The sequence below is a fragment of the Lineus longissimus genome, chromosome 13 (assembly GCF_910592395.1).
Source record: "Lineus longissimus chromosome 13, tnLinLong1.2, whole genome shotgun sequence".
Taxonomy (NCBI): Eukaryota; Metazoa; Nemertea; class Pilidiophora; order Heteronemertea; family Lineidae; genus Lineus; species Lineus longissimus.
Genome location: NC_088320.1, coordinates 7,893,343 through 7,906,697, shown reverse-complemented (window position 1 = coordinate 7,906,697; position 13,355 = coordinate 7,893,343). Strand labels below are relative to the sequence as shown.

At 42.6% G+C, this 13,355-nt stretch overlaps 1 protein-coding gene across 5 annotated transcripts in view; it reads left to right on the top strand.

Moving 5' to 3' along the window:
- The window catches only part of LOC135497923 (uncharacterized), a 177,784-nt gene that overhangs the window by 102,788 nt on the left and 61,641 nt on the right, over window positions 1-13,355 (top strand). For all 5 annotated transcript variants that reach the window (XM_064787955.1, XM_064787952.1, XM_064787953.1 and 2 more), the window contains 12 exons: window positions 352-474; window positions 2,141-2,284; window positions 3,247-3,375; window positions 4,313-4,435; window positions 5,462-5,590; window positions 6,508-6,660; window positions 8,803-8,970; window positions 10,681-10,800; window positions 11,599-11,715; window positions 12,116-12,253; window positions 12,590-12,711; window positions 13,197-13,326. In XM_064787955.1, coding sequence (XP_064644025.1) covers window positions 352-474; window positions 2,141-2,284; window positions 3,247-3,375; window positions 4,313-4,435; window positions 5,462-5,590; window positions 6,508-6,660; window positions 8,803-8,970; window positions 10,681-10,800; window positions 11,599-11,715; window positions 12,116-12,253; window positions 12,590-12,711; window positions 13,197-13,326 — 1,596 coding nt within the window. The remainder of the gene's footprint in view (window positions 1-351; window positions 475-2,140; window positions 2,285-3,246; window positions 3,376-4,312; window positions 4,436-5,461; window positions 5,591-6,507; window positions 6,661-8,802; window positions 8,971-10,680; window positions 10,801-11,598; window positions 11,716-12,115; window positions 12,254-12,589; window positions 12,712-13,196; window positions 13,327-13,355) is intronic.

The window sequence follows — 13,355 nt, the reverse complement described above, 5'->3', positions numbered from 1 at the left end:
AAGTTGTTGTCTAAAGTCACAAAACTCCTGTAGTATTGAGAAGCTGTATCTGTTCCTCCAAGTCAAATCCAACATGGCCCCCGAAAGCGTGGTGGACGCGGGTACACAACTGGTACATAACTCACTAATCTAGCACAAAAATGTCATGAAACATTCAGGAAATGTGGAAAATGTCCTGCTTATTTTGTTTATGATCATTAAATTCTATTTTGATGACCTTTAACTTTCTTTTAAACCTGGTGGACGCTGTTTAGGATGACACATTTTTTCTATTTTGCTTCTAATCATGATTTCATAACTGATGTCAAACCCTTTCTTCTGTCTGTATCTAATGTATTCTTTTTCATGCAGATATTGATGAGTGCAAGAATGCCAAGACCAGTGGTTGTAACCAGAAACCATGTGATAATACAGTAGGCAGTTTTAAGTGTAAATGTGAGCCAGGATTCACCATGCAGGAGAAAACTTGTAAAGGTTGGTAAAAGAGATACAGTCCAAGCCACAATTGACATCCCCTCTGCTTTGCATAAGCTGCACACAACTTCCTCTCAGTGGTCGTGTAAGTTGTGCGCCAAGTAACATGCCAAGTTATGGCCGAGTAACACGCCGAGTTATTGCCGAGTAACATGCTGAGGTTATTGTCGAGTAACACGTAGTTATTGCCGAGTAACACACCGAGGTTATTGTAGGGTAACACGCCGAGTTATTGTCGAGTAACACGTAGTTATTGCCGAGTAACATGCCGAGGTTGTTGTCGAGTAACATGCCAAGTTATTGCCGAGTTACATGCCGAGTAACACGTAGAGTTATTGCCGAGTAACACGCAGGTTACTCATATGTTTTTGTGCGAAAAATGCAAAACGGGTTAAACGTGATTACCTGTACAGCTTGTATACTACATACCGTAACCTCCTTTCAGCTCAGTGAAAGCAGTGGCTCCATTTTAATCACATTAGTTTGGTAACTTGTAATCGAGTATTTACTAAATAACCTTTTTCTCTCAGGGAAGAGCATCGCGGGCTCATAATCAGGAGGTCGTGGGTTCGATTCTCGGGGGGGGGGGGTCACCGCTGTTTTGTCTCCGTGTCCTTCAGCAAGTCACTTTACCCTACTTGCTTCTCTCCAACAATGGGTACCTAGCTGGCAGGGATGGCGAACTATGAATGTTAGTCCTGAGCGCTGTATAGCTGTAGCTCGGACCTGTGATACTCCCAGAGAGTCGAGCTTGAATCACAAATGTACAGGCCAATAGCTAGGGGTAATAATCTGAAGCACTTTGAGCGACTGAAACCAGTTGGATTTAGCGCTATAGAAGTCTCATATTATTATAATTTTGGCCCTCTATGGCTGTTAAATCTCAAAAATCACAATTGGAAATATGTGACCCGCTCTACCAAAACTAGGCGCTTGTCGCATCTGAACTTGACAGGTTGATACGGACTTGTTGTTCATTTCCCTATTGTAGACCTTTTGTGAAATGTGACCAAATCAGTTTGTAATAGATTTCACAAAAGGTCTACAATAGGGAAATGAACAACAAGTCCGTATCAACCTGTCGAGTTCAGATGCGACAAGCGCCTAGTTTCGGTAGAGCGAGTCACATATGTAGAATGAGTGAAAATTTGCACGACTTCACTCATGATGCTAAGTGCTACACGGGACGCGAACTAAAGCATGTGAAAGCACTGCAGGTGAGGTTGAGTCGCCAATGCAGCTTTTTTAGTAAACTTTTTCAACAAATTCCACAAACATAACTAAAAAAATTTGGGGGGGTGAAAAGAAATTTTATAATCCACCCAAAAAAATTTAATTTTTAATTTTTAGTATACAATTATAAAAGTATTTGATCATTGAAATTGGTAAGGTTGTCTCTTGTCGATAGCACTTGTTGATTTCAACTTCAAACACTAGCTATGTAGGATTCTTTGCTACCAATAGATTACAGTGGAACTCTGTTAGCGGACACCTCTCTATTAAGGACAACCTCTCTATTAAGGACACTAGTTTTGGTCCCAGATTGGTTGTTTCCATTCATTTTGACCTCTCTAATCAGGAGATATCTCTATTAAGGACAGCACTTGTCAGTCCCGAGGGTGTCCTTAATAGAGAGGTTCTGCTGCATTTGTTTTATTTATTCCAGCCACAACGGCATGCTCCAATGGAGGTATGGGTCCGTGCATTGCCGGTTCTTTGAACAGAACCATGTGTGCAAACATAGGTGGTGTGGACAAGTGTTTCTGTAGGGCTGGGTTCAAGTTGGATGAGGACAACAAGCACTGCATAGGTAGGTTCGCCCATCCCTGAGGAAAATCTGTCTCTTTTTCACTGTGGTAAATCCACAATTCACCATGGTAGGCCGACAGAAATTCACCGTGGTGACTTGGGTCAGTAAAATATTCCACCATGGTGAGCATGGTAAAGTCTACATCCACCATGGTGAACATGGTAAACTCTGAATTCACCATGGGGAACTCTGATTTCGCCATGGTGAACACTGAATTCACCATGGTGAATTCAGAATTTACGATGAAAAATGTCTTCCTGAAATATCTCAATCGATGGACGTGTTATCTTTATCGATCGAGATATTATTCCGGGTGATCGAGATCTTGGTCAATTGAGAAAATTTTCTTGTGCGATCGACACATTTATTCCAAGCAATCGAAATAATTATCTCCATCGCCCGAGGTAATATCTCCACTGCCCAAAATGATAAGTCAATCGATTGAATTGATAATATCTTGATTGATCGAAATAATATGTACATCGAGATAAGAGAGAAGCCTCATAGCCTAGTGGTTAACGCTGCTGGCTACCACACAAAAGGGCCCGGGTTCGATCCCGGGGAGAACCCAGGATTGTATTTTTGGATGAACCGACGTGGCTTTCTAGGAACTAAAATTCCTGGTTCTCCACAAGACGTACAGCGTGTGCCATTTATTCGTGAGTCTGTCGGATGAGACTAAAAGCCGTGGTCCCTTGTACCTGAGTGTCTATGCCAGGGCAAGTAAAAGATCCCACATAGGTGGACAGTAGCCTATAGTGGACTCCATACCTCCGGAAAAAGCCAATAGGGTTACGACGCCGGTAATGATATGATATGATATGATATAATAGGTGCATCAATTAAGATCCTTCAGGAAAAAATTAACTTGTTTTCCAAAAATATAAATCATGATGTCCTTACCCAGTCACCGTAGGCTGCTGAGGAGGCGTGTGAATGATCTATGCATGTTTTATTTCCAGTTGTGAACGAATGTAGCTCAGCAACGTTAAACGACTGTGACAAGTTCGCGGGCAGGTGCACGGAGTTGATCCTGGGGTATAGCTGTAAGTGCAAGGCTGGCTACAACGGTGATGGAATCACATGTAGGGGTAAGCACTTGTTCACGCGTTTCCCAAAGCAGACGTGATATATACTGATCTCGATGGCCTGTACACAGGCAAAAGTTTCCGTTACGGATAGTTGATGTTGATTAATCAGGAATGCTCCATCCACGAGGGCCATCCATGGCTGGCCCTCGTGGATGGAACCTCCATGGGCTGTCAGTGGATAGTTGATGGAGAATCTCCATCTGCCATCCATGGCTGGCCCTCGTGGATGGAACGTCCATGGGCCATCAGTGGATAGTTGATGGAGAATCTCCATCTGCCATCCATGGCTGGCCCTCGTGGATGGAACGTCCATGGGCTGTCAGTGGATAGTTGATGGAGAATCTCCATCAGCCATCCATGGCTGGCCCTCGTGGATGGAATGTCCATGGGCTGTCAGTGGATAGTTGATGGAGAATCTCCATCTGCCATCCATGGCTGGCCCTCGTGGATGGAATGTCCATGGGCTGTCAGTGGATAGTTGATGGAGAATCCATCAGCTATCCATGGATGGTCCTCGTGGATGGAACGTCCATGGGCTGTCAGTGGATAGTTGATGGCATGATAGTTGATCTATGATGGAATACAGGTAAACTCGGCCAATTTATTTTTATTTTCCTTAGGTTTGAATACTGCCACTCTTTGATGCTTTACATATCATTTTGTGGCCCATCTTGAGTGTTTCGTTTTGGATTTACCAGTTGTAAAACGTCCATGGGCCGTTAACTCTCCTTTTGCCTGTGATAGTAGATAATTTCTAAGGCGGTTTCAATCTTCTCTGTTCAAGCTACAGTCTCTTCAGTGGGACAGGTTATGAAAATTAGAAAAAATATTCGGCAGTTAAAGGGTTAAGCTCCACCCTCGCTGTGTTTGGAACGAGACAACCAATATCTCCAGTTTGATAAAATCTCTCATTTCAATTTCATTTTGTGTATTTCAGATATTGATGAATGTGCGGGGATGAACAACTGCCATCAGACGTTAGCAACATGTCTCAACACCCCAGGATCATTCGAATGTAAATGTAACCTTGGCTACACTGGCGATGGACGCACCTGCACAGGTACGCTACAACTTAACACCCATTGGGTATGAGATACAGTAGAACCTCCCTTAGCAGACACCTCCCTATTAAGGACAACCTCTCTATTAAGGACAACCTCTCTATTAAGGACAACCTCTCTATTAAGGACAACCTCTCTATTAAGGACAACCTCTCTATTAAGGACACTAGTTTTGGTCCCAAATTGGTTGTTTCCATTCAATTTGACCTCTCTAATCAGGACACCTCTCTATTAAGGACAGCACTTGTCAGTCCCGAGGGTGTCCATAGTAGAGAGGTTCTACTGTATGTTGGCTTTTCCTACAAAAATGGCTTCTGGTAGGACCGTGACTCTTCGAAACAGGATAATTGAAAATTTGTTGGAACAGCAGAGAACAATGTACCAGAACGAGGTATACCATATGCCTGTCTGAAATTCAGGAGCCGCATCCTAAACTGCATTGCAACATTGGTGAAAATCATTTCAAGAGATCAGCATAAGTCAAACTCACCCCAGTGCCGAAATTAAAAAAATTCCCACACTGGAACTGATCAATTGTCGCCATCTTGGATGTCAGCATCCTGAGATTCAGGATTTTGACAATCCTACGTCATAGAAACATTTGCCCAGGTTGCCCCTACTCTAAACCGCCAACATTTCTCTGCCTCTTTATTTTGCGATTCACAAAACTTTCCAATGAAATCAGACATTTCACGATTTTTATTTTGGTGATGGTTTGGATGCCCCTGCACCTGCAGATCAGCTTTGGCGAGTAGGCCTACTTTCAATTCATGAAAGTACCAATCCTGCAATAATATTCTTCCATTGGAGAAACCTAAAGGAAATTTTGTAATCCACCAAAAAATAAACTGTGAAAATTTTTAGAAACTTTCGTAAATTCAGAAAAAGGCACAGAAATTTGGCGGTTAACAAGGTTGCTGAAAAATGAAGAAAAAACAAAAATGTACGGAATTTGACCTTCGTAAGTGACATAATCCTAGCTTGAATGGCAAAACTTTTAAAGTTTTTATGAACTTTTTTTAAAGATTACGATGAGTGCAAGAATCCAGCCATGAACAAGTGTAGCCAGAAATGCAACAACACCAAGGGCAGTTACACTTGTTCCTGTGAGGACGGGTTTTCTTTGCTGCAAAACGATAAGTTCACATGTAGCGGTAAGAACTCTTTGTTGGTGTTCTGTAGGCCTTTCCAGTGCTGGTTTGGGGAACCGCCCCGAACCCATCCAAGGCCTGTTTGGTTCCCAGCCAGTTAGATCATTTTTACACAGGAACTGTTCGTCAAACTGGCCTCGATCTGGAATGAGGAGGGTTTGTTGGGATTACAACATTTAGTGATTATTATAGACCCCACATACAACAAATGTGGGGTCTATATTGAGATTACTAGGAGAAGGTACTTGGCTTCTGCATTCTTCCCAGGTTATATTATGGAGGTAGTCCAGCAAAACTGCTATTTCAACGGAAAAACTGTCAACCCTGTCCCATCAAACTAAACTCGATCTAGTGCACTTGGCAAAGATTTTTTCGAAATTCGGATAATTTTGATGACTTTGAAGCGTTTTTATGCGCCGATTTTCTGATTTGCTTTCAAATCTCCGACGTGATTCTGTCAATCACACGTACATTAGCATAAGCTCCGCCCCGTAATGGTGACGTTATATCCTCATGCATCATGGCGGCGGTATCTCTTTGTCGAAGTGGCGAGCTGTCGAGTATTTTGAGCAAAGAACGACGGTTGAATGTAGGGATAAAATAAAGGAATAGCCTTAAATGCTTATCGATGATCCATCCTGCCCATCTGAAAAGGTTAGGGTGCTGTTTAAATGTTATTGAGCGTGTGATTTTGAGAAAGCGCGAGCGTGTTTGTCCGGAAATAGATCATCCGCGAAACGGAATAGACTTCACTCCTTCATACGTGTACTGTGTCAATGTGTGTGGGCCCGTGGGGGCTATCAAATTTGCTGACAAGCAAATTTCAAATTTCTAGTTACAAGATAGTGTACACTCCTTCTATTGTTCGACCATCGACACAGTCGGCAGCGAAAGGATGAAATATTCTTGTTCTATTTCAGCCAAGCTTAAATGTACAACCAATAGCGAGTTAGGACCCTGTAAGTCGGTCCCTGCAGGTCAAGTCATGTGTGCCAAAGTTGGTGAAACAGGTGCACCGAAGTGTGCCTGCAATCGAGGGTATTCGCTGCAGCCTGATGATTTGACATGTACAGGTATGTAACTCATCTTCTATGTAACTTATCTTCTATGTGACTCATCTTCTATGTAACCCATCTTCTCTGTAACTTATCTCATATGTAACCCATCTTCTATGTAACTCATCTTCTATGTAACCTGTCTTCTATGTAACTCATCAATCTTCTATGCAACCTATCTTCTATGTAACTTATATTATATGTAATCCATCTTCTATGTAACTCATCTTCTATGTAACTCGTCTTCTATGTAACTTATATTATATGTAATCCATCTTCTATGTAACTCATCTTCTATGTAACTTGTCTTCTATGTAACTCGTCTTCTATGTAACTTGTCTTCTATGTAAATCATCTTTGATGTAACTCATCTTCTATGTAACTCGTCTTCTATGTAACTCATCTTCTATGTAACTTGTCTTCTATTTGACTCGTCTTCTTTGTAACCTGTCTTCTATGTAACTCATCAATCTTCTATGGAGGTAACTTGTCTTCTATGTGATTTGTCTTCTACATGTATGTAACTCATTTTCTGTGTAATTCATCTTCTATGCAACTCATCTTCTATGAAACTTATCTGCTATGTGCCACATCTTCTAATTCTCTGTAACCTGTCTCCCCCCGGAGAATCAAAATCCTGAACTCCAGGCTTTAAGTCCCAAGTCCAGGTTCCGAGTCATCTGGTATTCCTGAATTCTGAGTCCTTCGATTGAGCGTCTCGTAAAGCAGCACTTTCTTCCTTCAAAGGCGTGATAAAGTTCTAATTCACGAATGCTGAAGAAGAAGATGAGTGGATTGATCAGACTTTTTCAATGGCATAATTTGAATATAAAGCTTGTTACACATGACTTACATGTAGGGTAGAATGGGGTAATTGTAGCCCCGGTTTATTTGTAGCCCCTGCATTGTTTGAGGGATATCAATCAATATCATAGGCAGGGGCTACAATTAAACCGGGGCTACAATGACCCCATTCTACCTTACATGCCAAAATGGCGCCTTTTCATTCTCGAGGTCATGATGAATTCTGTGGTAACCTGGTCTTCACACGCCATATGAACTCCACCATAACGGACCATCGCTATCCCCCCGTGCCTTGAATACACAAGATAAGATTCTCAGTCAATTAGTGAATCGATTCGCCGCTGTGAATAACTAACTTACTATTCCGCTGCACGCGGCCGGGGCGTTGGTCGAACAGAACACTTTTCCACGCCCTTCTGTTGTTATAGCCCCTCTCTCCAGGTCATTCAGCTCCAGTGCGGCAGATCTTCCCTCTGCCTCAGTGGATCTTCTCCAGGTTGTGCGTGGTCTGCTTCGTTTTCCCTGGGGATGTCATCTCAAGGAGTGACACGTGATGCTCTTCGGTCTCCGAAGAGTGTAGCCCATCCAATTCCACTTCTGTCTTGTTATATGTATGATCACATACTCGCGTGTACCCTCAACCTATACCGCTAAGACAAAATAACAGTGTCCATACATTGGGTGGGGTACGCTATAGGGTTCACCACATGCGGGGCGGTTTTTCTTTACCCACGTGATGAATGGGCATTGTCCATTTGCTCCGCCTCGGTCACACCATGAATAAAGCCCAAACACGATTGTCTGGTATTATATACAATACACAATTGTCTGGTAACACGTGGTCTGTGCCACAGTCTGAGCCAATCAGTCCAATCCACTAGGCCTAATCTTTGTATCAGGTATGCGAGGTATAAATCCCTTTGGGCCTCTTAACCTGTTAACTGCGTAAGACGCCATATGACGTCCTGGCCTAAAGACCGTGCATTGTGTAAGACGTCATATGGCGTCCTATGTTTGTGACTCACCTAAGCCTAGGCAACACTCAGAAACTTGATGGGGAATACCCAGGTCCTCAGCTCTTTGTAGTTTAGTTTCAGAACACTACGGGTCACCACTGGCACCAGTTTTTGAGCTGTATGATGCGATTTAACAAATAAAAAATTACACGGTTAACAGGTTAAATATGGCGCCCAACTACGTGAGGAAACAGAGTATGACGATAGTTCAACATCTTTTTATTCTAGAAATATCTAGTTGCATAAAAAATTACACGGTTAACAGGTTAAATATGGTGCTCAAATCACATATACGTGAGGAAACAGATTATGACGATAGTTCAACATCTTTTTATTCCAGAAATGTCTAGTTGCACTACAGGTTCACCTTGTTCGCAACCTCCTCCATCTACTATGGTTCCTTCTTGTCATGTAAACAAGTCACCGCTGACTGGGGAGACTGTGCCAGGTGGCTTCACGTGTGGGTGTGAGGTAGGATACAGGAGTGATGGACTCGGCTATTGTGAAAGTAAGTATGAGTTCTTTACACATGAGTTCCATTTTCTTTTGGAGTGTGCAAAATATAGCCGTGAGCGGGTGGACTTGCTGTTGGATATTGGTGAAAATGTTGGTTCCATGGACCGGAGCGGTGGACTGAATGCGCTTCTGTCGAGTCCGGCAGTGGCAGGACGTGTAGCTAGCTATATACGACTCATCTACCAAATGCGTAAATAAACCGCCTCAAATCTTAAGTAGAATAAGTCGTGTATGGTCAGACCACCCCTCCCTTTGCCGCGGTCGACATGTTGCGCTCCCGTTTACAAATTATGAATTATTTTGTCTCGTAAGCCTTTGCAGGCTGGCTTTTTGTAAAAGGTGACACGTTAATAAAATATATATATACACAGTTGAAGTATGAAGATATTGGAACAGGCGGCACTGTTTACAGTTCCTTAAAACATAGATAGTTTTAAATAGGCCTCCAGACATGTTTCGCCTCATTTGTTTTGCATCGCATAGGCTCATCAGTGGGGTTACGATGCGAAATGTCGGATGGTTTATGTTCAAGTGACAGGTCTGACGTCGCTGGCTACTGTGCTTGTTGTGGCGACGTTACGTTGGCTGTGATGCATTGCTACACTGTTGATAACTCCGGCGTCACTAAGCTGGCCTCAGGTGTTTTTGGAAGCATTTGTGACGTATTTTTACGGAGCAGGAAACACGTATGAATACAGCTGGTAGAAGAAGTGATATTGACTCACATGACCATGAATGTCTGTTCCTATTGATCAGCATAAAATCCCGACTTGGTCGTGGCATTAAAATCCATGAGACACAGGATCATCTCCGTGATGATGCAAGTTCGCCGTCCAAAAAAAGACAGAGTATGAAGATATGGGAACAGGCGGCACTGTGTACAGTTCCTTCAAACACAGTTAAATCTGCTGTACATTTTCTACAGAACAACTGGTCATAGATTTTATGATAAAAAATATCTGAGATTGTCAGTCAATTCCAATTTGTGTGCGCCAGCTGTCAAACCTTTTGACACTAACACTTGAGTCTTCGAGGAACCTTAGCCCAGTGTTCAACACTGCTAGCTACCATGCAATAGGACCTAGGCTCGATCAAGGCGAGAACCCAGGATTGTATTTCTGGATGAACCGGCGTGGCTTTCAAGACACTAAAAATCCTGGCTCTTCACAATCCATTGAAAGAGGTGCTAAACCGAGGTTCCTAATTGTACCTAGTGTCTCAGCCAAGACAAGCAAAGTACCCCACCAAGTGAGAAACTTGAGTGGTGTGTGTGGACCTCGTGCTGAAGCAAAGGGGTCACCAGGCCAAATAACCAAATTCGTGCCTATTCGCAGAGGCAAATCAAAAATACCCCCCCACTTTGAGGGGAAATACTCCCTTGAGAAAAACAATTAAGGTACAGACCGCCACTGAAGAAGAAGAAAATGGTCATTCTGTTAAAGGGGTATCCTTTCGTAATTACGGGTGGTCCAGTTAAATAGAAATCCACTAATACACAATGCCCTAGTGCAGTTATTATGAATACGAATTTGTTGAAACTTTGTATTTATAGTATTTGCAAATCTGTCTACAGAAAGGCATTGCTGAAATTTATATTTAGTATGTGTTTACGGAATTGAAGATTTGCAAATTCAATTACAAATTCAAAACAAATGAACGGCGCAGGCCTTTAACGTTGACATGTCACCATTGTTTGTTTCAGAGATGTGCCCGGTTTCCGTTAAGCCGTGTCAAAATGGAGCGACATACACGTGTACATTCGCTACACCGTTCTACAAATGTCAATGCACATCTGGATACACTGGAACCAACTGTGAAATAGGTAAGCTACATGTACATTGCAGATAGAATTATTGCAGCGTTTCATTGCAACAAAGTAGATATACAGTAGGACCTCTCTATCAAGGACAACCTCGGGACTGACAAGTGCTGTCCTTAATAGGGAGTTGTCCAGATTAAAGAGATCTAATTGAATGGAAACAGTCAATTTGGGACCAGAACTAGTGTCCTTAATGGAGAGGCTGTCCTTAATAGACAGGTATCCACTATGGGAGGTTCCACTGTACTGGTGTACACATGTAGGCGTTCAGTCATCGAGGCGTTTTTACAATATGACTGTGATGTTCAATGTGTTGACTGGATTCAGATTTGAATCCGGTCAACAGATTGAACGTGATAAAATCGAGGTATACTCGTTTTGGCTTTTTTGAGAAAAATGACTTCCAGGTTTGGAATTTAACTGGAACAAGCACTTGACTAGGCATTAGAATAGCATTCAGACATAACCAAATTCATCACTGTACGCTATCGGTGTTGCACCGAAGGCCCACGAATCCAGCACAGATTGCAGCGCCATCTGATAACTACCAATCAAACTACAATCAATTGAAAAGATCGTCAATGCATTGTCATATGTTGCTAGTATTTTAGGTGAAGGCATCATGTGACAGTGCGGGAAATTTGAATTTGAAAAACCGTGAGTATACGGTTTGCGGCTGTGAAATCAAACATGGCGAACCGTGTATATACGGCTTGGGGGCTGAAAAAGTTAACTCTCCTGACATGCATGTATCATGTATCATGGTATCTTGTTGTAAAACTGAAATGCTTTTGTTTGCAGAGATTAACGAGTGCATGACGGAGCCATGCAAGAACAAAGGTCAATGTAAGAATGATCCGCCTGGGTCCTACACCTGTTATTGTCCGAAAGGCTTTGACCCCAAGACCAACTGTGGAGGTAAGGACATCCCTAGTTTATCAATACGATGGATTGGGAAAATTTGACCATGATGAAACTGGATTCTAAACGTCTGATCATTACAAGTAACTGTAAATTAAAAAGATTACAAAATGCGAATTCTTATAAAGCGCTCTCCAATGTTCAACATTCTCAAAGCGCTTGACATTATTCCCCATTCTAAGCTGAAACCTTTCAGTAGACCTCAGATGACTGAGCTCAATCAGCAATACAACCTGAGCATTTCTGACCAGTACTCATTTAAGGACCGGGGTGGAGTTGGGTACGGAAGGCAAAGGGACCTGTCTGGAGTCTCACGCCTATATTCGGGCCTGGTGGCCTTGGTTTGCGGAGTTACACAGTCTTCACTTCCTCAATATCATCATATCTCCATTTTCAGACATCGATGAATGCAAGGCCACTGGTGCTAATAAGCATAACTGCCTCGCCGGTAAAGCCAAGTGTACGAATAGTGTAGGATCATTCTCGTGTACATGTAATTCTCCTATGGTTGGAAACGGCGTCACAGTCTGCACAGGTAAAAACGTACCCCGCAAACCAGAGATTCAATAGCTGCTTCCTGTGACTTAAATTGCATGCGAGACAATCACTCGTTTGCATTGCGTGTATACGTAATAAATATAAATTTCAACATTGCCGTTGAGTAGACAGATATACAAACACTATGAATACCAAGTTTCAGCAAATTTGCATGCATAATAACTGCACTACGTCATTGTGTATGACTGCATTTTCATTTACCTGGACCACCAGTTAATTATTAACCTTTAAGGGTCCGCTACCTGTCCATTTCGTGATGTCTCAACATACAGACATACATACAATATAGTATGCTTTACAATTTGTTCTTCAGAGAGTGTACTCCTGCCATTCAACACCCCCGCCATTAAGAAAATGTATGGAAACAATGTACAGCAAGACATCCCGGTGACATGCGGATTTCCATTTGGTGACGAGATCTACCGCAATATCAAGGTATAGGAACTGCATGATATTTAAATGCATACACTTGCCTCAAGTCAAACATGGGAGAGGAGCTTCGTAGTTTCCATTTTTAGCTCACCTCCAGAGAGGTGCATTGCCACCCGTCACCTGTCCGTTAGCTGGGCATGTTTTGTAACTACTGGAGCTATCAACTTGACACTTGATACATATGTTCCCCTATGAAATGACACCTGGGAGACCGAATTTCAATCTGGTTTGTTTCCTGATATTGCCACCAGGTGGCTGAAACCGAAAACACAAAAAGTGCTATATCTCCCCAACTGTGGGCTCAATCATCACCGAATATTTATCATAGGTACATGTGATGACGATACATGGCATATCACACGGGTTTTTGATTTGACGTACTTTTCAAGGTCACACTGGAGTCAAATAGCGTAAATCGTAAATCGCCCATTGGTGGCATGTTTCATATTTTGACTGGAGCTAAAAAACGGCTCTTATTTGTCTTCCAGCTCTGCACCAATGGTTACTTTTCCCTCGAACCAGCGGCGTCCAATAGGGCAAACATCATCCTCAGTCAAGTGAGTTCAACCAAGGATCTGAGGCAGATGCTAATCGTTGCCCCGTTCCTCACCAATATAGGTAAGTGCATCCTCGGAAAAGTTCTATCA